At 42.9% G+C, this 25,484-nt stretch overlaps 1 protein-coding gene across 1 annotated transcript in view; it reads left to right on the forward strand.

The window, feature by feature from the left end:
* CAVIN4 (caveolae associated protein 4) overlaps positions 1-24,896 on the forward strand; it is a 130,738-nt gene extending 105,842 nt beyond the window's left edge. The window contains exon 2 of the mRNA XM_086965348.1: positions 24,152-24,896. Coding sequence (XP_086821474.1) covers positions 24,152-24,811 — 660 coding nt within the window. The 3' untranslated portion in view covers positions 24,812-24,896. The remainder of the gene's footprint in view (positions 1-24,151) is intronic.
* The last annotated feature ends 588 nt before the right edge of the window (positions 24,897-25,484 follow it).

Here is a 25,484-nt window from a genome sequence, read left to right on the forward strand (position 1 = left end):
GGCTTACAGTGCTATTCAAATCCTACTGGAACATTTTGAAAATATTGACTCATGATACCCCAGTTTAAAGTTCTTTCTGGCTGAGAGATGACAACTAACAAAATTAGGTTAATGTTCCTCTTTCTCTGTAGCATTAGATGTCCTTCTCTCATCCATTTTAAAGATAACCGTAGGTGTTAAACATAATTTCCAAGCTTGAATTTAATTTGCATTTCCATGCAGCTGGCACGCCACTAGAATATCACCATTGAAGCAACCGTAGAAATGCTTTCCTACTATGATAATGTGCATGAAGTTCAATATTCGCCAGCGAAAGACACAAGATTTTTTTTTATTGGCTCGGCTTAATGTCTAAGGCAAGCAGAAACTCCAAGCACTTCTTCCTGATGGCTTTAACTCTTCCCTACCACTTTTCACAGCTGAGCGTAATCCCCAAATCAACATAGTAATTTATCCCGCTGACATTTAAATCCCAAAATCTCCTCCTCATCCTTTGTTTCTTCATGACGATAAGCATTTGATTATTAAGGCTTTGGCTAATCGTTGCCTTGACATAGGCTGGCATCCTCCCTGGGTACCCCTTCAAGTCCCAAAAGGATCCAACCCATCAAACTCTTGATCAGCTTTAGCGAGTGACTGAACTTGCAAGAGCTGTTAACAGATGAGCTTCGATGCAGCTTCGCCATTATCCTTTAATGTCTCCATTATTCTGACCCTTCTTATTCCTGTGAACTTCAAAGCCCCATTCGAGCAGTCAGTGGATTCATTTTCGGGTAGCATCCGAATTTTTATGACCATCCCACAGACCTTAAGGAACACGACTCTTTTTGCTCCTCTAAACGCACAACAAAAATGCAACATTGGCTAAATGCGCTCATATTTCCTGTACATTATAGTCTCTGACCATGAAATTGTACATCTCCAAGAGACATGTCGACTTTACATTGTTATTTTTCTCACTTTATTTACCAAGTACAAAACACTGCACGATGAGTATTTGAAGAATTCAGTGCGAAAAAAAAAGTACAAAAGAACTTGCAAAACAACAAGCAAAAGTACATTTTTCCATGGAGTCTGCTCGTGACACTGCAGTATACCAAGGCTGCCCACTCTTTTTTTGCACCGCATCCCTCTGTCTTCCACTTCCCTACATTTCCTTTCTCTTAACTCAATCTTTCAAGCTCTTTTTCCTTCCAGCTTTCTCTGTTTCCCCTGTTCTCCTGTCTTTCTCCTCCTTCTACGTTCTGCCTTTTCTTCCTTTCTCTTCCTGTGAATGGAAGACTGACGATGAAACATTAGACCCTGTTCCCAAAAATAAAGGCTGGTAACATATTTATCCATTTGCACAAATTAAACATCTAAAATGATTACTGCATGGAAATGCAGCAACAGTCTATTACCAGATGATGTTCAGGTGAAACGGATTTTCAATTGAAGTTAACTTGATGAAGTCTTGAATTTATGGATTCCATGGACGAAGCATGTATGCTGCACACCTGACACGAACTGGAAATCACTCTTGCTAGTATTTAAAAAAGGAAGGGGCTAATTTATGAGCCCTTGCGTCACTTTTACGCCGCAGGTGCGTCACTTTTTGTGACGCACCAGCGGAGTAAAAAATGTGCCTTGTTGCACTATATTTACAAAGTGATGCATCTAGGTAGATGCGTCACTTTGTAAACCCCTGCACCACATTATACCTGCCCCAGGTATAATGTATGCAAGGGGGGCGTTTTGACGCAAGAAAGTGTCATAGAAGTGACGCAGTGAAATCTATAAGATTTCACTGCGCCATTTCTTGAACGCTAATGCGTCAAAATCTTACGCCTATGAGGCAGGCGTAAGACTGACGCAGGCACTAACAACATGTGACTTGCCCATGTGAAAGTACACATTGCTGGAGTTGCGTCACTTTTGTGATACACTCCAGCAATGAGTCACTTTTGCGCCTACAGATACGTCAGAAATACTGACGTATCTGTAACTCCTTGCGACATGATGCGTCATACTGTTAATAAGATGCATCGTTAGTGTCGCAGGAAGAGCGCAGTGAAAAGTGACGCATCGCTGTTTTCACGCAGCGATGCGTCACTTTTCATAAATGAGGACCGAAGTATTTTAGAGTATCTGCGGAATGAGCATGAAGAGAATTCAGTGCTTTAAATACTCAGACTTGCCAAACGGGAGAGTAAAGTCACTAACGGCATGAGTGGCGTAAAGGGCCGGCTTTAGCGCTGGGGGAGCCCGGGGCAACAATCATTTTTGTGGGCCCCCACATCCCATGACGCCTCCCCGGATTCTCTCACTACTACTGGGCAAAAGTCCCCATCATCTCCCCAATCATAAGTTATTGCTAAACACAGAGCTCACCCTGAGGTCAGCGCACCCTCCACAGGTCCGCGCCCAGTGTGGTAGCACCGGTCGCTCTGTGTAAAGCCAGCCTTGGTGGCGTATTTAAACTAGTTTAACCATGCAGTCCAAGAAACAGTGGACTCCATTCTGATTATAGAGAAATATTTTCTCAATTTCTGTGCGATGCAAACCTATAATTCTATAGGATCTTATCTGCTCATAAAAAAACACCCTGTTGTTTAGGAGACTATATTTTAACAAAAAAGAGATAAGGATTATTTCTACATTTGAATTTGATTTAGTGCACCTCCTCCTCTCGGTCCCCTATGTCAATAAATCGTGCTCATCACAAATGTAAGGACACTGCATAATTAGGAAACTCTATGCCTAATGCAGTCTACACGACAGATGAAGCACATGTTGCAAAGCACACCAACCTTGAATATGACAAATAAAGTGTTTCATGATAGAGCATTATAGCAGAACCCCTTATAAAGCAAAAGACTAATGTTTCATAACAGCAAACACAAAGCATTATACCTTTAAATATAATCCACAGCACCAAAGCACCATACATTACAGAACCACCAGGAACCCACAGGAGCTGTGTAGACAATCTCTTGCTATTTATTTCTCAGAGGTTTCACTTCAACAATTCAATTCCTCAAAAAACTAATAATAATTGAAATACCCACATTTTAATGAGGAACAACCAGCACTTCAGCACTTTATTACTAGTACAGTCCCATCTCCTGCAGTGGCAGCCGCCACTAACAAAGCTGGTGCGAGCGCAGGGGGGTGGGAGAGCGAGCATGGTGGGGGGGGGGCATGGGACGGATTCATAACAATTTTAAAACCTTACCTGAAGCCGCCGGCTGCCTCACCCATTGAGTCACTCCTGCTGGCCTCTTCCTGGGTCCCAGCAGCCGATATTTGCCAATGGTATTATGATAGCAAGACATTCTGGAAAAGATATTATGGAATGCAGCCATGCTCTTTGAGCTATGCCTGTGTCTATTGGTGTTCTAATGTATACCGAACAAGAGGTTTTTAGTTCTCCTTGGTGAAGATGATTGAGCAAGAATTGGCATAGCCAATAGTTCTCCCCTTCGGGACCTTATAAGTGTTTAGCCATGCAGGACATTATCCTGGGTGCTGTGCTGCCAGGGAAGAGCTATACAATTACTACACACAGGGTCATGCAGTCTGATTCAGAAATCGCTAAAGTCTATGCTTTCAATATTGTAAGTTTTTCATAAGCAGCATGCTGCTTGTGCCGCGCTGCTTGCTAAAAGCACATAATATTGAAAAAATAGAGTTTGGCACGCCGCTCCAGAGAAATGAAAGGCGCAGCATCCATTCTTGAAGAAGGGGCGGCATATAATAAAAGGAGAAGGGGGGAGCAAGCGTGTTAAACCAGAGCACCTGCATTTGTTTTGGCCTGCGTGAAACGGAACAGAGCCATACGACTGCACATCTCGTGTCACCCGTATGCTCACATCTGCTGTGTCCTCAGCTAAGCTGTTAGACTGATGTACGCGTGCACATGTCCTGTCTTTAAAGCGTGCACATGTACTGTCCCCCGTCGTCCACCAAACCGACAACAATAGGTGTCGGCAAGGCGATCAGCGCATGCGCTGCATCACTAGGAGAGACCTAAAAACGGAACATGCACTAATACTGCGTAGCAAAAAGCAACAAGAGGAACCAGGCGCTAAGAGTGCTTTAAACTGGAAGAACGCATGACTGAGGAGTGAAGACGTTAGACAGTGTTCAAATTAACAATGCTGTACTTTTTCCTTTCAAAGATTCCCAAATTAGTTGCTACATGGAATCTTTCTAAACATGAAAAATGCACGAGAGCCACTTGCGAATAGGTTCCAAGAGGGAGGAAGCTTGTGTTTTTGGAAAAGGACAACATTGACGTTCCATGAGGCATTACACCACAATGCCAGCCAGGCCTGTTGTTCAGCTTTGGGCCCTCAAGCAGGATAACATCCACGAGTGGAGGTTTGATAAAAGGTAGGTTTATTGGAGAGTAATACTCTTCCTGAAGTAAAGCCTGGGCCAACTGTCATTGTATGGAATGTGGAAACCATCCTGGTTCTAGCACCAGATTCCATCCAGTCTCCTTGGCCACGCTATAACACATCCCCTTTCATTAACATACAATAGGAATAAAACACAAAAGTATAAATATTGAACATACTGAAATGAAAACCACATGGTGCGAGATGTCCAAAAGTGAAACACACTAATAAACATTATAATATAAAACCGGTAAGTCATAGTAAACATATAAACTTGACTTAATAACGTATTCATGTTGTATATAAATATGTCCATGTGTTCTAGGCATGACACTGTTGTTACATTTAATAGTCTTTGAACCAAACAGCTTTCATTTTTAACCCAGATGCGCAACCTCTTGTTGACACATATCCACCATGAAGACTCACTACACCATCACTGGGCACATAAGAACTGTCTGCACCATTATCCTCTTTAGGCCATAAACATTTGGGTACTTTTACAACCATGCTCATACTTCACACATTTCCGTCAGTCAACTCTACTACTTGATGTCCCACTCTATCTTCAAAGAAATGGACAACTTTGATTCTCCAGATTTAATTAATCTTCTCTTCTTCATCGGACCCATTCACCAATGGCAAATTGATATAAGTGATTTCTGTGTGGATGCAAAGACTCTTGTTTATCATTTAACAACCATCCAGATCCTCCATCTACTCCCCTTCCAATCTAGGAAACTGCTTATCCAGGGTCTGGTGAACTCCAGACTGGATTATGGAAATGCCCTGTACCTAGGAGCTCCGGCCTCAGCCATAACAAAAACTGCAATACGCCCAAAATGCAGCCGCCAGACTCCTTACAGGAACCAAGTCCAGATGTTCGGCCAAACCTGCCCTTAAAAGCCTCCACTGGCTCCCGATCAAAGAAAGGGTCACTTTCAAGACCCTATGCATTACACATAAGTTAATGCAAGGCAAAGGCCCGCCGATCCTGAAATCCCTCATCAAACCCTACCACCCCAACAGACAACTCAGGTCTGATTCTCTCTCCCTTGCCTTTATTCCAAGAATAAACAGAGCCCGATTGGGTGGAAGATTGTTTTCCTACAACGCCCCTAAATTGTGGAATTCTCTTCCACTCTCCATTCGAAGAGAACACAACCTACTCACTTTCCGCAGGCAACTAAAAACTTGGCTTTTTCCATAAATATATTTCTCTCCCCTTCCCCTTCTGGAATAATAGGTTGTATGTCAGCGCTGGGACGCCCTAGGGTAGCTACGCGCTTTAGAAATCTAAAAATAAAATAAATAAATAAACAATAAAAATAAATCTATGATCTGATTTTACCTCCTTTGTGGTGTCTACCTTATGCTTCAATTCCATCATCCACAACTGATTCAAGTAACACACTGCTTTCCTTCCTCTCATTTTCTCAAACAGAGATACATCTCCCATAACACTCGGTGTGATTCTATAATACCTCAATAGTTCTTTGAGTACCTGATAACAACTTTTCCCATTGGCCAAAGCCAACTGTATGCCTTAGTTCAAAACTCTTATCCACCTATCCACAATATCATTGCTTTGTGGGTAATATACAGAAGTTCGTAAATGACTGATTCCATGTTTATTTAAATAATTTCTCATCTCAGATGATCTTAGTTGCACACCATTGTCTGTCACTAGACACTTGGGAAAACCTTCTTTTTCAAAAACGTAATTTAAAAACTGAATAAAAGTATGCAAATCAACCTGGTGCACCAATTTAACTTCTGGCCATTGTGATAACTCATCATCAATGAGAACAATGGCGAATATCGGACTGTTGAACAAACACATAGGACCAGCAATATCAAGAGAGATCCTTTCCAACTTTCTTTCAGGTTCAGATATGGGAGCTTTTTCAAAATTAACAGCCTTTTGAGAGTTGTCACTGATAGCACATTCAATGCACGATCTAACCTTTGCCTGAATGCACCTATCAATATTAGCCCACCAAAATTCAGACCATAGTCTACTTTTCATGCTAGACATGCCAGAATGACCTTCCTGAGCCATGTCTAACATTAATTGTCTTAAATTTTGGGCTACCACCAACTGTTGCCCCCGAAACAACAGAACATCTATCACACATGGCACACTTGCAATTTAAAATTTGGTAACAATTCCTTATACAAAACTTTTTTTTTCTGGCCATTGCGACATGTTATGCTTGATGACTTCTTGAATTTCCTCATCTACAGCACTCCTCCATTCATCTTGCGTAATACAACCACTTGACACTTCACATATAGACACACCTGTGCGTATAGGTGATTAGTTAAAGTTTAATATAATCCCGACATTATTCCCTTAAGCCGACCCCAAGTATGGAGAAATCCAATATAGGTGACGATTTTAATGTCCAGGGATAAGAACCAAGACATCTCGACAGGCAATGCTATAACTGCAGAGGTTTGAAGCCTGATGTGAAGGAATGTAACATTTTTCACCAAGAAGATCAAAGGATTTCAAGTCACCATTTATTATAGTCTGATATAATGTCTGGATACCTCTTGAGCTCCAACTAGTCCACAAAAGCGCTCAACCATTAATTCTAATACTTTCATTCCCCCATATTGGAGCTTTAGAATGCAAACAATGGGCAGTCCCTAAGCTTCGATGTGCACGTTGCCAAGCTTGGTAAATAGCATGAAGCACAGGATGCAAAGAGAAAGTTCGAGGCTTACAAGTACTGTATAAGAAGTTAAGGCTATCATCACATTCAAGTATTAAACGTTCTGTTGTGACCCATTGTGGAGGATCCTTTACACCTGGGAGTAGATAAGCCAAGTGTGAATGATGTAAGGCTAAAGAGTAATGTTCTAATGATGGTAAGAATAAGCTACCATGGGAACGACAAGCAATTAATTTATCAGCAGTTAGATGAGGATGCATAGTTCCCCAAACAAAGGCCCGAGTCTATATGATGAAGTGTGGCCAAAGGTACTACAAGCGGAAACATTTCTAGTGCATAGGTAAAGCGAGGTATAGTGACCATTCTTACCGCTTGTATTCTCCCCCACATGGAAAATCCTAAGATCAATCATTTAGCAAAGTATGTTTCCATTTGTAATATAAGAGGTGAGAGGTTATCTGATACCATTCCTACTAGACCGTGATTAATCAGAACACCTACATATTTTAATCAGGATGGATTCCAGCAAAAGGGAAATCCATCGATTGAAGCTTTTGTGGTACCCGATGAGAGAGGAAGAGCTACGCTTTTGTCCCAAATCACTTTATACCCAGAGATGGCTGAGAACTCATTAATAATCTCAAGTAGGGTTGGTAAAAAATTAGAGAGATCATTAAGGGTAAGAAGAATATCATCAGCCTATAAGTATAGTTTAAACACTCCTCCCATTACAGCAGTGGTTCCCAAACTTTTTTGACCTCTGGCTCCCTTGACCTAATTGGCAGTTGGCCATGGCTCCCCATCACTTTTTTTTACTGTTGGGAGCATGTAAGCACGACCTCTGGAATACTTCCAGTTTTCTCCCTGAAATTAATTGGAATGAAGTTGATGAAGAAGATTAAAAAATGCATATTTTTCTCTCCTACAAAAACCCTTTCCCTTCTTCTAGCTGTGGTTCTCTGTTCCACTCAGAGATGTCCATAAGAAAGTGGGGGCATGGAAAAAAAATAATGATGCAAATAAAAAATTGAAAACAAGTTTAAACCAAAATATATGGAGACATGTGAATCTGTGAATCTTTCAAATCAGTGTGAGGTTTTTAAATGGATGTGACACATTATGTTAGGATTGTGTGCAGTGTATGCTTTATTTGTGCATGTTGAGACCAAGACTAGTGTTTGCTGTGAGCTTGTCTAGTGTGTACCTGAGGGCTTGCCTCATCGGTGCAGCGGATCATGGATCAAGCAGCTGTCCCAGTGCCCTGTACTGCTTCGTCAAATACCTGGTAAAGGTGCTTGTGCAATGTGATGCTTAGAGAGCATTACTCAGGATTAAAGGCCCTTACGGCCACATGCATCAAGGTATTTAGGCGTCTCAAACGGTGCGATTCGGTAAAATCGGCCGTTTGCGATTCCTAAATATCTTTTTAGTATGCATCAAGCAATTTTGGCAAAATCGCTATTTTTAGTGATTTCCAAAAATGCGATTGCTTCTAAGGAATCGCAAATTTGCGATTCCTTAAAAGCAATGCATGATTGTATTTAGAATTGGGAATTCGCAATTATGGGGTGCAAATTACCACGAGGGTGAACCTCGTGGTAATTTGCGAAAAAGAATTAAAATGCTCAAATTAGCATTTCACTGTCATGTTACAGACACACATGTCCTTAGGACATGTGTGTGTGAAACATCCACTTTAAGATACATTTCAGGGGTGCAGGGGGGGGGTCCTTTGGACCCCCCCCCCCTGCACCCAAGGAATGCATTAACATTTTGCGAATTCTAATTTGCGAATTCGCAATTCCCATTGATTCATATGGGCCTTTTGGCCCATAGGAATCAATGGGAAATGCGAAATCGCAAATTAGAATTCGCATAATATTTGCAATTCGGTAAAAATTGCGAATTTTACCGAATCGCAAATATTATGCGAAAATATACATGCATCCCATTTTGCGAATCCCAAATTGCGATTGCCTATTTTTCGTAATTTGGAATTCGCAAACGGCCGGGATGATGCATGTGGTCGTTAGTTCCTTCTCTTTAAGACCCATGGGACGCTCCGAGCCATAGGCAAAGCACCCCCAATAACCTCGCACAGCTAGAGTGAAACACAGCCCAATAGCAAGACTGGATTAGAAACAAATCGGCTTCAAGGCCTCCAGAAATGGTCTACGACGGATTTACCATGGAGGACGAGTGGAAGGGTGTTTTTGTTATTTTAAGGTTTGTACAGTGCTGTATTTTCATTGTTGTGGCATACTGCAGGAATATGGCAACAAATTGCAGATCGGAAGTGCACTGAGATGTGGCTATGACTCCTGTGTATGACAACAGCCTGACTCGCTATCTCTTACTTAAATTAGAAAGAATTGCACAAAACTAGTTTGCTAGTACTAGCTAGTCCGTTGTACAGGGATAGTTAGTAGTGGCCACCCTATGCTGCCTCCTAAGCACCCTATAGATCAAAAAAAGCGGGCAATGCGCGGATGTACAACTGGCATGCCGTGAAGCATGAAGGCGTGTCAAAGGTAAGCCAAACTGCACCTGTTCGTGCCTGGACATGACAGACTCATGACCCCCCTTCCCCCAGCAGCCCCTGTATTTATGCTGGCTGCTGTTCCCGCACTTTGTTCGTGACTTACTCGTACTCTACTCCTGTGAAGAAACACCGCGCAGGAATTTACAAGCCCTGGCCTAGTAGTATGGAAAAATACATTATTCAAAACCTGTTTCCATATACTAGGCCAGGGCTTGTAAATACTGTTGCAGTGTTTCTTTACAGGAGTAGAGTACGAGTACGTCACGAACAGCAGCCAGCATCAATACAGGGGCTGCTTGGGAATCACACGTTTGTCATGTCCCCCTTCTTTGCAGTAAGGAAGCCGGGAGTAGTGCAAACAACCTGTGTAAACTGTGAAGAAGAGGGTCCTAAGAGGCACAGCACAACACTGGCAGCAATAACGCTCGAGGCTCGACAGACTGCTGTGCGCGCGGAAGCGGAGGCTACGTGAAAGCACGTCGTAAATGCGTATGGCGGCCCAGCGCTCTTGGGCCAAACCATGATCCGGGATTACACAGGTGGCATTTGTAACCCCCAGTGTGCTGTGCTGCATCTGGGTAATTTAAATATGATTGCTGCCTTAAAGCTGACCTCTAACAGGAAAGACGCATTATTTGTTAACTGCGCACATTCACACAACTACAATGATTAGATTAGAGAAGCCTCCTCAGCACATGTTATGTTTCGGACATCGTGTGCGGCGCCCCTGGCTACTCCTAACAACGCACCGGGGTGCCGCGGCGCACAGTTTGGGAACCACAGCATTACAGGTATGCCCTGAATCTGCGATGATTGGTGAATAAGTGAAGCGAGAGGCTCCATCGCTAATAAGAATCAGAGGGGGGAGAGGTGACATCCTTGTCGAGTACCTCTCCGAATTGGGAAGGGGTCAGAAAGAAAGCCTTCACAATTGACCTGGGCTGTGGGATTGTCATATAATAAGCGGACCTTGGAAATAAACTGGTCAATTTAGCAAAAACGTTTCATGGCAGCAAAAAGATGGACCCAATCAATACGGCCAAACGCCTGCTCTGCGTCTAAAGAGAGAGCAACCGCATCCTCAGTCAGTCCCTTAGCAGACCATAGAGTATGGTCTAGTGTTTGGAGATGATATCTAGAGGAGGGACCTGGGATAAAGCCAACCTGTGAATGATGTTTAAGAGAAGGGATGACTTTTCGGAGTCGTGCTGCTAGAATTCTAGCCAGAATTTTAATATTGCTGTTTATTAAGGAAATGGAGCAATAGCTACCACAAGTGAGTTGGACTTTGCCTGGTTTAGATATAACTGCAATTAATGCTCTGTTAGAATTATTGGTCCAAGAGAGGATGTCTGAACAGCTTCATTAAAAGCAGAATGAAGAGTGTCAATCATTTCATTTCCAAACCACTTGTAATATTCCGCAGGAAATCTATCCTCACCTGGGGATTTATGGTAGGTTAATTTGGAGATGGCTGCAGCAACCTCTTCTTTGGTAATGCCACTGTCTAGTAAATGTCTACCCTAATCTGTAAGACAAGGAAGATCAATTTTTCCAAAATATGTAGTTATTTGGTCTTCAGTTCCTGGATTTTCAGGAGTGTAGCGTTCTTTATAAAAGAATCTAAAAGTATTTACTATATATTGAGGTTTAGTAGGAATTTCACCTGATTGTGTTTGAATTGCGAATATTGCCATGGAGGCTTCTCGTTGTTTCAGCTGTGCTGCAATTACGTGGCCCTCTTTCTCTCCTTGTTCATTGTGCCTACCTTTTAGATGTTGGAGAGCATACTTTGCTTTGAAAGTATGCAAGTTATTAAGTGCCATTTTAGCTAATTCTAGACTTTTGCCGTTGGTTATAGTAGGACAAGAAGTAGATGAACGAGTAAAAGAATTAATTTGAGTCTCAAGTTCAGTACTACGCAAAGATGCTGCCTTATTAGCCGAGGAAGCATCCCTCATTGTTGTCCATGGATAGTTGCTTTCGGAACATCCCAGATAGTTCTAGAAGAAGTAACTGATGATTTGTTATTAATTAAGTATTCAGAGAAAAAAGAACGTAATTAGATTTTACTCTGAGGCGAACAATATCTTTGTATACTGATACGCTACGGTTTTCTACCTGGGGAGGTTTAACCTGCTTCTAGAGTGAGTAAAACCAGAGAATGATCAGAAATGGTGGCTTCTAAGATACAGGATTCATTAGTAATTGAAGCTAATCAACGGGAAATAAGAAAATAATCTATTCTAGAATGTGTACCTTGAATAGAGGAAAGAAATGTATATTCTTGATCTGATGGATGACAAAGACGCCAATGATCCACCAAACCATAGTCCAATGTTATATCGCCAATAGAGCTCTGTCACAAACATTGCATTTGTATAATGTGCCTGTTCTATCTAAGATCGCATTCTAGGTCAAGTTCCAGTCACCGCCAATTATGTAATTGGATGCTTCAATCCCAACAAGAAGGCGATTTAAATTGAGAAAATAAGAGCGTTTGGCACCTGTTGGGGCATATATTGAACCAATGCAAAAGATATTTTCAACTATTTTTAACTTAGCAAAGGCATATCTACCATCTGAACCAATCCAGGAGCCACTGCCGGAAGGGCTAGTGCTCAATCTCCCAGTGAACGGATGGGTCGATCCAGGTCTCGTCCTCTACTATTGGAACAACTTGAATTGTGCCGAGTGTCAGAAGGTATTGTAGATTTTATTGGTAGAAGTTGAGGTCGGACTTCTGGCAAAAATTCTATACATTCCATGTTTTGAGGGAGGAGATTATCTAGAAAATGAGAAAGGTTGTCTGGATCCAAGAAATCTTAGGAAATCCCATCCTTGGTGATTTGTAAGCATGCAGGCTCGAAAAGACCATATTTGACACCAAGCTGACAAAGACGGGGCCTAGGAGAGAGAAAAGCTTTGCAGCGGTCATTAGTTTCTTTTGAAAAATCTGCAGCCATTCGAATTTTATTACCTTGGAATATATACGGATCTTGTGCACGAGTCGCTATGATTAGTTGACAGGCTTGGCCATGAGGCAGGAAGCAGGCAATTAGCGTGCAAGGCCTTGTGTTTTTTGTCCGTATTGGGTTGTCCAAGATGATGTGCTCTTTGTATTTCTAAAGGTGGTTCGAAAGTGAGACCTGTGAGTCTTGGTGGGGCTTCTCTGAAAAAGGATTTGGCCTCTAACCCTTCTATTTTTTCTGGGAAGCCAAAAAAGCAGATGTTATCACAATGGTTTCTGTCTTCTAAGTCAACTATTTTACTACTGAGAGAGAAGTTCTTGGTCAGTATGGGGCTTTGGCGAAGTGAAGTGCATGGGGATTCACGAAAAAGGATGAAATTTACACTTGTCATGATTGGAAATGTAGATATGTGTTTTTCTTTCTCCTTTCTGTAGATCCTAATAATCTGGAATTCCCAGGCTTAAACCGGTACTGAGAACCGTGAGTTTGGAAATACTAAACGTGTACACTGAGGTTAGGGTGCACCTTAGAGTGTGCATACCGCCCAGTGTGTTTCCTTTTGGTCCTGATGAAAGCTCGGCCAAGTTGGCCCTCAGAGCAGAAACATGTCGACCTTGTGATATAGATGATACGACCCAAATTTAAGGTCTACATCATCCATCTCACCTCTTTTAACCAGATGCTCACGCCGATCTTTATTAAAGTCTGGTTTGGATCAGCGTTTGCACCTTTTACCTTTTCCACTTTTTCACTTTACTCACTGTATTTATAAACCAGCTCCATTGCAGATGCAGGTGTCGTAGCACACTATTTAGGCCTTTTACCTGCCCGGTGAAAAACCCAATGATGAAGCATGTCACCCAATAGTTGGGTGAGTGAGGGTAATATAAATAACAATTGTGTTTTTCCACATTTCACTTCACTTGTAAATATTTTCTTTTTCTAGTCACTCCTTTGTTGTTGTTTATATCTTATTTGGGGTATAGGAGTGTCCTTTGAGCCCTAACTCTCTTGTTGTTGTTATATACTCTCTCATTGATGGCCAGCACCGACATACACTTTTAGACACACCTCCCGCCACAAGTTCTAAAATTGCGAACTTTAGAGCTGGGGAGCTACGTTCGAATCTCGGCATCAGGTCAACATCCTGTGATTCCAGGCAAATTGCTTTGTCTCCCCGTGCCTACCACAAATTAATGTGTTCTTCTGTAATGTAAATTGTGCTCATGCCATGTTGTCGAGTTCGCGCTATATAATATTGCAAGGAAAAATAAAGTAAGGAAACTCGAGTTCACACACTACTGAATGCGCACTCTTAAGTGCATCAGCATTGCACTGTGGGTCGGAGCGTTTCACAGGCCTGTCACAGATAAGAAATGCTATCAAAACGAAATCCTACAAAACAATATACTACTGGCCGGCAGCAATTCATATCCGGACAACGTCGGGACGAGCTGCTAGTTGATACATAAATGAATTCGACTCAAGGTTGCTAGAGTATTTAGCTTGACCGGCGCCAGACATACTTGTGAGGCACTTCAGCAGCGACGTTCCAGCACTTCGCGGGGCTGCTCTCTTTGTGTCATATGATCTCCTTTTATGTATGAGGAGAGCTCTCGACAGGCTTTGTTTTCCGCAACAGGAGACATCGCATTTCGACTCTCGGGCTCTCCGCAATAAATATAGATGGTTTTCAGCTATCGATGAGCCCGAGAAAAGCAGTTGCTGCCGACCTGGGCTCCTCACGGCACGGACCTCCTGTTTCAAGCGGCCGTCTTGTCGTGCGGCCAGACCTCCCCCGCTAAGTTTACCTTCTTGAATTGCATCAACACAGCACTAATAACCACATTACTCGCATCAGTGACTATAATTCAATTAAATGGGTGTCAAATGTTGCCAATGCGGGTGTGGAAGACAATTCTTTTTTTAAGTTAACAAATTCAGTAACACATTCTTTGCTCCAGATATATTGTTGAATTTTTTTCGTTAGACTTTTCATGTTATTGGTCTTATCAGCAAACAAAAGAATACATTTGGCATAATATTCTGCCAACCCAAGGAAATACCTAAGTTAGTCTTTACTTTGGGATTCTGGAGCCTCCTCTATTACTTTTACTAACTTCTGTTTGGGTGATACGCCATGTTTGCTACTGTTGTGTAGCAAATAGTCCACAAATTCAACTTCAAACTTGCATTTTTCTTTGGTCAATGTTATACCATAACTCTGTAAAATACTCAGAACCTTACACAGTCTCTGCATGTTCTTGCTCATTGTTACCAAAAACCAGTATGTAGTCTTGAAAATACGGAGCATTTTTTACATCCTTAAACAATTTATGCATGACCCTTTGAAATACTGCAGAAGCTGAAATTAAGCCAAAGGGCATCCTTTTGTACCTGAAAGTACCTTCCGGAGTTATAAATGAAGTGTAAGGCTTACTATCTTCATGCAAGGCAATTTGATCATAAGCAATGGATAGGTCCCATCCTCATGGCCAGTATCACATGCTTTCCTCAAGGATAACATCCACGCAGAGAGGTGTGATAAAAGGTAAGTTTATTGGAGAGTAATAAAGAACGACTCTTCATGAAATCTTCAGCCCGGAATATGTTAATCCATAAGGGGGGCCCCCTCCCGAGCCGCCCCCGCATTTTGTTTTGCTGTTCTCGTGGGCCCCGCCTACCTCCTGTGCATCAAAGAGATGAATGGGTGGTCCCCAAGCGCGAGGCCCCATTCAAGACCTAGGAGTCCCCGCCATAAATTGAGTGCAGTGCCACGCTCCCAAAAGGCAAACCACTTACAACTGAAACAAGCTGTATTTAGTAGACCAGGACCATATCTGTGGATACTTAAGGATTCTCCAGTGTTACAATACTTAGAAATTTGTAGGAATTAAAACAAGTGGTCTCTGGTTTTTATATTCTCATAGTGCATAAACTTTACTCATGCCCATTACTAGCACAACTCCACGTCAAATGGCAAGGGTTACTTCCTATAGCTTATTCCGACGAGGAGTGGGTGGATGTGATTATGAAAATGGATAAGGAATCAGAGAGTTCAGAATGTAATGTACTTTTTTCAAAATTCTTCTTAACTGGTACTGAACCCCACAAAAGAAATCAAGACAGGAGGTTAACCACTCGATTCTGCCTGAGGGAGATGCCCACAGGAGGACTGCAATATACTATACATTTTATTCCGATATCCAGTTTTTATAAATACTAGTCTTCCATAACTGCCTCTCTGCATTGAGCTACACAATGGGGGCTTTGGCCTTCTGGTTAGAGTCACAGAAACTCACTTGAGGGAATAGTGGAGACACCCTGACTCCCTACTGTTAATAGCAAAAAAACAACAGATAAAGCGCTGTTTATGGAAAAGTGAGTGCAGTGCCACTTCTTACGTCTGCCATTAAAAAGGGCGCCATAGACTGCAGGTAATGCAAGGCCCCAATGATCTGGCCTCCACACAATAGCCAGACAGTAAAACAGATCTCCTTCCCACAAAGAGGCTGCATACCGAAGGGGGAGTAACCCTCTCTATTGGGAGGGCTGTTTGAGCTGCCCATATGCTACCATAAAAAGCAGAAAACAAGGTCTCCACGTATTTCACTGTAACAGAGAAGAGGCAAGTACAGGATGAAAGTGGACAGACAAGCACCAAGACGCTCACTAGAGAGGATCTGATAGCCTCCCTCACAGATTTCAAGTCCGAATTATGCGCAGAAATCAAGCAGGATCTGCAGTCCTCACTGGAGCAATTGAAGACGGACATCTCCGAACGCATGTCAACCCATCAGCAAGACATGGTCGCTGTGGTGGCCCAAGTCCTTGAAATGGAGGAACACTTGCAAGACCTCGACAATCACACTTGCAGGATACAGGAAAAGCAACAAGAGCCCTAGATGCAGCTTCAACAGGCCCTCCTGAAGGCGGAAGATCTAGAAAACAGGTCTCGGAGGGAGAACATTTGTATAAGAGACCTGGAAGAGGGCGGAGAGAGACCGGACTTGGAGGCATTTGTAGAGGGGCTCTTTGCCGAGATGCTGAGTTTGCGCCAGTTGAAGATTAAAATAGATAGGGTACATCGCATTGGAAACCAGCAGACCGGCGACCGTTGTAGCACAAGGGATGTCCTCATCAAGCTACATTCTTTTAAAACAAAAGAAGCAATACTGCAAGCTGCAAAGAAAAAGGTGAAGCCCTCGTTCCAGGGGTACACATGTCTGCTGTTTCAAGACCTGGCGCCCTCCACACTGACATGTAGGCAACACCTAAGGCTGATCAAAACCAAACTCAGAGAGGACAAAATACACTACAGATCAATATTCCCATTTGGCCTTGTCTTTGAACTCAACAACAAACCTCATTGTGTCTCAGGTTTAGAAGAGGGCCTTTGCTTTTGGGCCTCCCTGTCCCTGAAGATGAAAACAGCCAAGGCCCTTCGAAACGGCTTGGATGTAACGACACGGCCAAGACAACAATGTCCCACCATCACAAAAGGCATTCCAAGCATAAAATGAGGACATAGAACATTCACACAACTGTCAGGAAAGAATCCACATCCTGCTCTAGAGGACAGAGCTACACTGAGAAAAAAAGTGGAAGCAGGCTTACTTCTGATGAATAGAACTTTTCCACCTCCGTCATGGATAACTGATTGTAACGGACCATAATACCAAAGGGTTCTTTACAAATGGAATTCTATACAGGAATCATCGGCAGTCAGGGCCCGGGCCCTGCCTGTATCTCCCGTTACCATACCATTTCCTATCAATACTGAACTGGCAGGAAGCCCTCGGCTTTCCAGCGTAGGATTTGTGGGGAGCTTTTCTTTCCTTTTTCTAAATGGGGGGGGGAGTACCTGGTTGTGGGACTGAAGGACAGTCGGCAATCTCTAAAGGTGGGGTGTGCAGGATCGCTCTTCACTGTTGGAAGGGGTGAATGTAGACTACAGTCAGATGCGGACAAAGGGAGAACGGGGGTCTGCAGGGGAGGACAGGGAGGGACAGTGTACAGAGGTTTATAATATGGTCTCAATAGCCTTATGAAATGAAAAGGCTTCAACTCACCCCTTAAAAGGCAAAAAATCAGGCTTTGCACAATTATTTCCATATATGTCCCCAATACAGGGCAAACTGTGTTTTTGGCCTCTGTTCTATACTAGATAGGCGAGTTTGCAGAGGGTTCAACGATACTCATGGGTGACTATAACCTGACATGGCAGGCTGAGATGGGTAGCGCACAGCCTCAGAGGGCGGTCATAGGCATAGGCATCCTGTCTAAGGGAACCAAGCAATAAATACAAGCTATGGGTTTACAGGACGCATGGAGAACGCTCTAAATCAGCCCCAGGCCACTTCAGCCCAGAATAACTGGGATCCATTCAAGGCTGCCATCAGAGGTAAATGCACAGACTTGAACTCTATTCTAAACAAGCGGCAGCCTAAGGAACGAATAGTGCTGGAGGATGAATTGGAGAAAGTAGAAAGGTACCATAAGAAAACACCATCACAGATACTGGAGCGACAATTCGCAGCACTGAAGGGGAACATCAAAGCGATTTACACAAATAGGGCATAATATACGCTATTAAGGCTCCGGCAATTATCCTATGCGCAGAGAGGCAAAGTAGGGACTCATCTTGCATGACTATTACACGAGAAAAGGGCGTGTGAATACATAGGGGCATACGCGATAGGGACGGCACTCTGTCCCATAAAGACAACATCAAAGCACACATTGTCTGAGGGTATAGGGATCTCTTCACAGGTACACATCCTGATGCTGTCTTGCAGAAGCAATACTTAGATTCACTAGAGCTCCCCCAGATACCGCCAGCAGAGAATGATCGGTTAATTGGACCTATAACTGAGGAAGAAGTGAGGAAGGCAATTTCAAAACTCAAATTACACAAATTACCAGGCCTGATAGGCTGACGGCTCAATTTTATAAAATATTTGTGTCGGAACTTATACCATACGGCACCTTGTTATTTAATGCAATAGTGGAAGACAACAGTCTCACAATCCATGGCTGAGGCAGTGGTCACTGTGATTCCCAAGCCAGGAAAATACCCACATAACTGTGCTTCTTATCTGCCCATTGCACTGTTAAACCTGGATGCCAAATTATTTTCTGCCATATTAGCCGCGAGACTAGATACCTTAATGCCCTCACTAATCCACCCTGAACAATCGGGCTTCATAAAAGGTAGACAAGCACACAATAATATTCGAACGACTATTCATTTGATCGAAAAGTCGCTAAATTCAAAATTCCAGCGCTATTAGCGGGGCTAGATGCTGAGAAGGCCTTTGACAGACTGGATTTATCTTTCCTATTTTTTGACCATGAAACTTTTGGATTCGGACAAAGCTTCATCAACATGGTCCGGGGTATCTATAAGCATCCACAATCAAGAGTACAGGTTAACGGGTCTCAGTTGCCCCCATTCACCCTGAGCAGGGGAACAAGGCAGGGGTGCCCGCTGTCCCCTCTGCTGTTCGCTCTTAGTATTGAGCCCCTGTAGTTCAGTGCAGAGCAAACCCAGAGATCAGAGGTATACAATTCGGGGTACGGAATACAAGGCCTTGCTCTTTGCTGATGATATTTTATTGACGCTTACAGACCCGGGCCCCTCATTACAAGCACTACATTCAGAACTAGGTATATTTGAAGCAGTAGCGGGCTTTAAAGTCAATACATCGAAATCCTTCATACTACACCTTATGATTCCAGAGGGAGAAACCTTGTACCTTAGGCTTGTCCACCTTTCAGTGGGCCAAACACTTCATTCAGTAGTTCGTTATTCAACTCACTGTGAGGGTAGAAGATCTCTACAAGGTCAACTATCCTTCAATGCTGACCCAAATGCAACAAAATCTCAAACGTTGGAAGCCATTATACATCTCCAGGTTAGGACGGATAAATGCAGTTAAAATGACATTGCTCCCAAACTACTCTATTCGTTCCAGGCACTCCCGGTTGACTTAGACCAGGATCTTTTACCCAAGCTACGTTCTCCTATTACCAAATTCATATGGCAAGGGGTAAGCGCTCGACTACTGTTCCATGTTTTAGGATGCCCAAAGAAGGAGGGGGGAGTGGCGTTACCAGATTTCTCAAAATACTTCAAGGCGGCCCAATTGAGGGTGTTGGTGGAGTGGTCCATGAGAGAATCCGATAAGCACTGGTTACACATGGATAGAGCGATAATGAGTAGGTCGATTTGGAAAGTTCCTTGGAGATCCAAAAAAGAGAGGCCAGCCAGTGCATACATTAGCACCCGACAAGCACCATGCTCAGGGTGTGGGATTAAGTTACGAGGGAGGGGGCTTGACATCCTTTCCTTCACCGTATAGCCCCATTCACTTCAACCCCAACTTCCCACCAGTTATGCAAGAAAGCCCATTCGATATATGGAGGGAGGGGGGTTGTCAGATGGTTTCAGATTTGTCCACAACTTCGACGGGCTCACATTCGAAAGTTGTCAAAGAGAATTCCAGGTCCAAAGCAGTGAGCATTTTCACTACATCCAACTCAAACATTGGGTATCCCAACCCCAGCTGAGGGAAGCCGCCATCAGAGAATGCACCCTGATAGAACGATGGGTTTAGAAGGCGAGCACCATGAAGGTAGCTCTCTCCTTTCTCTATGGTCTGTTGCTGTTAGCAGCACACGCCCCACGGGGTGGCTAGATGTCTTTCTGGGAACAAATAATTGGGAGCCACATCTCAGATGAGAAATGGAAGCATTTGTGGTCAGATATAACCAAGAGAAATCACTCAGTGAGTCTGAGAGAGGCTCACTACAAGACCCTTTATGATTGGTACCTCTATCCCACTAAACTCAAAAAGATTTTTCCCAGCTTTTCCGATCTCTGCTGCCACGGATGAGGCCTTCTTGGGGACTTTCGCCATATATGGTGGGACTGCCCGACTATTCGCCCTTTCTGAGAGGAGATTCTCACTCACATCAAAGAAATGCTGGGTTATCCCATACCGACCTCTATAGAGGAAGCTCTTTTAGGCATCAGTGACCCGGGGTTAGAGCATCAAACAAAAACAGACAGAGCAATATTGTGGGCCTGTCTAGGGGCGGCCAAAACAACAATAGCGGGAGCTTGGAAAAAGAGGGAGGCTCCACCCTTGCCACTATAGCATTCACAGCTCTTGAGAATACTCACGATGGAAAGACTAGCAAACATTTTTAGAGATGATTATAAAAAATTTGAGTATCAGTGGGACCCGCTGGCATTCTTTCTCTCTAGCGGCCTCCGATCTGCGGTATGCCCACCTTCTGTAAGAGCCTTTTCCAGCTGTACGGTGGTTTCTAACCCTTGACCGATCACCTCCAGACACACGTGTTGTCCCTATTGGTCCTGCAAAACTAAAGTAGATCACTGCCCTATTCTCTGACGCAATTCTGACTACCCAATGGCATTTAGCAAGATTATTCACCACCAGGGAAGGGGAGGTAGGGGGGTAAGGGGAGTCTTGTTTATAACAATGTTGGAGTGGTTTTCTTTCTCTTCTGGTCACAGTTGCTTTGTTAAAATGGCAATGACTCGAAGCAAGAGAGAGAGACATACAGGCTTTGTATAAAGAGAAAATGAACATTGGTTAGATGCAGTTAAGTGAACGTCCTGTCCTGTCCTGCATTTGCTTCATGCTCTGATCAAATGTAATATGTTGATTACAAGTCATGCTGAATAAATAAAGCTTTGAGGAAAAAACTGGAGGTAAGAGGCAAAAATACTGGGAAAACCACACCAAAATATGCATGGTCTAAAAGTATTTCACAGTGTAGCCATAATTTGATATATTGATTGTCTTTTTTTGATATATTGTTTATATATTGACATGTACTTCTCAAAAAAAATATTCAACAACAAAAAAAAGTTGGTGGTTGCTGATTCATAAATGGGAAGGGGTACCCTTGGGATACCTTCCTGTTATGTTATGTTATGTTATTTTATTTGTACCGCGCACAGCTGCCCCAGCAAAGGGGGGTCGTGGCGCTCTTTTAGAATGTTTGGAAAATGCTTTTTTAAGAGCAGGCAGTGGTCCCAGAGACCACTGCCTACTCTTAGCAAAAAAGAAATGTCTAATTTTACTTGTGAAATGCATCTTGTTTTCCTTTAAGGAAAACGCACTGCGTTTGACAAAAAAAGATTGCTTTATTTAACAGCAATTACAGACTTGGTGGTCTGAAACTCCGGCAGGCCACCATCCCTGTGATGGTGCCCTGCCTAAAAACTCATATTTCCCATTATTTCCCTCTCTCTTAAATGACTATGAGTCACGGCAATGGTAAACTCGGAGAAGAGAAATAATGTAGATTTCTACAAGACACTCGTAAAGAGGGCCATAGTCTTGTGAATAAATCACCAGAACCACTTGAAATATTTTCAAATTTACTTCATAAGCAATTTTTTTCTGACCAGTATTGTATTGTAGTTCCTATATTCGCAATAGGCTCTGCACATTGGAATAATATATCCTATAGATATGACGTAGGACTTATGGCGACTAGGTCTCTATTGGATATATTAAACTTAATTGTGAGTGCTAGCTAGCTCAGAGGTCACTAGAAACTTTCTCAAGTTCACAAGAAGGGATTTGTTCCTGACAACCGCATAAACATGACAACTTTGTTGCCCCAAGAATAAACTGATCTTCAAAGCCATGGAAACAATAGATAGATATTTTACACAGTCAATCGTGCATGCTTCGTTTCACCAGAGGTGCAGAGAAATAGACGGACGCTTTCAATAAAAGGATTCATTGAACAGTCTTCTTTCTCAAGCATAAGAAATGAACTGCTACAATCGTTAAGACTGGTTGCAAAATATAATGCATACAGTAAAAAGAGTAGAATAAAATAATACTGTAAGAGCATTGTATGGTTCCTAAACCATAGATAAATACACACATAAATAACAGAGGCTAAAAGTACTCAACTGGTGCTTCTAAAATACGCCTACCCTGATGTACCTAACCTAAGCTTAGTACGAGGGATGAAGTAAGTGAGGTGTAGCATAAATGTAGTATTCTTTTGGCAAGAATCTGTCCAAGATTTCTCTTAGGGTCTAATCAGCTCTGTACCTTGATTTGGAATGAAGAAGTCCAGGCTCAGGACTCGATTTCCCAACAACCCGCAAGGGTAGCTTTGAAACACTGGATCTGGATTTCTCAGCAGGAGAAAAGAGAGCGTCTCTCTCAGTGTGTCTGCTGGAGGGTCGGCTTCCTTCGGCACTTGCAGTAGCAGGGCGCGTCGGGCAAGTAGATAGTCGAACTGCTCCAAACCACTGTGTGTTTGCTGTGGCAAGTGTGGGCATATTTATACCTTGAAGGTGCCGAGATGACGTAAAGGTGGACATAATAACGTCATCAAAGAATCTCAGGTCTTTGAAAACTCCATGAGTTCTTGGACAAGTCAGTATTCAAGCAAGGGGAAGTCCCTAGCTGCTGGAGCCGAGTTTTCCAAGAAATCGTTGTATATTTTCGGAACTAGTGGAAGTAGCCTTGCCGTATTTGGATTGCATGAGCTATGTCTAAATATGGTAATGATTCTTATGACTATATAAGGATATGGTGATTTATACCTATATAAGGGCATGAATCGGGAAAATTACAATAGGGTCCTAAAATGTTACACAACAGTATCACTTCTCATGCTTTTTAACAGCAGAATTAATTTATAGACTATAGCCTCTTCAGAGCGAACTCATCGTATCTATGTTCAATCATGCAAGTAAAATTTCACAGTATACAAAGTTATCATGAATACTTTTTTCACTTGTCTTCTAGTCGCTAATGTTATCATCAGTGATAATGACTCACAGGACCATAGAAACTAACGTTTCTATACATGGAATCTCGAGAGACAATAAAGCTTTTATCAGTCTATCCTTCCAGCTGTCAATCACCACTGTTTCCATATGTGTGCTTGTCTGTGTGAAGTCTGGCGGTTATTATGTCTGCTTGTTTCTTGTCTGTGCATGTCACCATATTTGTGTTGGCTTTTTGTACAAGGGTACATACATATAGTTTGTTTTGTGTGGGTGAATGGGTTTCTCAGTATACATTGGTACTGGTAGCAGCTACATGTCTGATTGTCTGGTGGATGTGTGCATGAAAGTCTGCATCTCTGGCGATGTGTGCATAGGTGCTTAAAGATCTAGTGGTATGTGTGCTTGAAAGGCTGTTGGTGTTTTGGCCTGTCTGCATACGTGCAAGAATATTACATGTCTACACATGCATGCGCAATATGAAAGTTAGACCTACTGGCTTTATCAAAACGTCATTATTTACAGTTCTTCTACCATGACTGAACCAGAAAGTAACTGTGGACTGGCTCACTACTTAAGAGTTTTCTATTATGGAGACTTTTCAGCCTAGGTTGAGTGAGGTATGGGAAAAGCTTCACACAGAACCAACAAGGTCATCAAAAAGAATTCTTCTGTATGGTTGGCTTTTGCGTCTGCATTTGCGTTGTGCACTGCTTACATCATGCAACAGAAGAGTTATGGTCCTCATATTTGACACAAACTTTGTTTTTTACTTGCAGGAGGATACTCCATGCCCCACTAAACTCACTGTTACTAAAGAAAGCACATTGGATGGGGAAGTGAGTGAGGAATTCGGTGCCCCTGAAGATCTTTCCTCTGATGAGGAGTACACCGTGGCTGAAACCAGAACCACGCGGCTGAAGAAGTCCGGCATGCAGCGCATCGATAACATCAAGAAGGCCTTCTCCAAGGAAAAAATGCAGAAGACCAAACAGAATTTTGGCAAGAAGGTGACCAGTATTCGCACTCGGATCGTGACCCCAGAGAGAAGAGAGAGAATAAGGCAGTCTGGGGAGAGATTGAAGCAGTCCGGTGAACGGTTCAAGCAATCAATCGCTAAGGCGGCACCTAAAAAGGAGAACTTTAAGATCAAGATCAGCAAGAAGGAGAAAGAGCGCACGCTGGCCGAAGGCCAGGAGGGCAGCAAGGAGGGCGGTGTGGACGCCGCCCTGGACAGCGGCAATGCTCAAATCATCAGCGAAGAGGTCACCTACACCGAGGTGGTGACCGTGAAGAAGAAGGAGGCCAGCACCAACACTGGGCCCTACTATCCCTTTGAAGAGAAACCTTCCCCCACCATTGAGAAAATCACCTTGAAACAGGAAGATGAGCACAGAATGGACGACGAAGCCCCGCTGCTGGACATAAAGCAATCATAAGCATGAATTACTGTTGTGGTTATGCAAGAAAAAGTTCTGTAACAATCAGTATCCAATCATAGAAAAGATATCTGTTTAACATATATGTTCTTCTGTGCGTGTGTTATGGTAGACCTGTTCACACATTCGTTAGTGTCATTGCCTACCTGTGTTTATCCTCAATGTATAGCAGTCAGGGATCATGTAAAAAGCATTCACGCGTTGCCTTTCTTTTCTCTTGTGGGGTACCAGTCCCCTAAATGTCCATGGGCCTTACTTAGACTTTTCTGTCACAAACATAGTGGATGTCCCACCCACCGAATTACCCTATCACACTTAAGAAGGGATATTGGCCATGCTGTGAGGGAGTGTCCCATTTGCCAATCCCTAAAGAAGCCATTATTTAGAATTATCTATGTCTGTGAGGGGTAGCCAGATAATGTACTGGGACATACTGGGACAGAAGCTATTCATGATCTATATGTTGATCAAACCTCTCATGCAGTGTATATACATTTAGCAATATTTGACAGATCGAGCTAATGGACTCCATTTTTGCGGGAGTTACATCTTTGTAAATGCATTTGGAAAATAATTATTTGCGTGAAGTTTGACAAAGAGCCTTTTATTGTGACATTGGTCCTTTCTGCATTCCTCATGCGCTTTCTCTACAGACGATTTCGGTTTTCATTTG

The sequence above is a fragment of the Lissotriton vulgaris genome, chromosome 4_1, assembly GCF_964263255.1.
Source record: "Lissotriton vulgaris chromosome 4_1, aLisVul1.2, whole genome shotgun sequence".
Classification (NCBI taxonomy): domain Eukaryota; kingdom Metazoa; phylum Chordata; class Amphibia; order Caudata; family Salamandridae; genus Lissotriton; species Lissotriton vulgaris.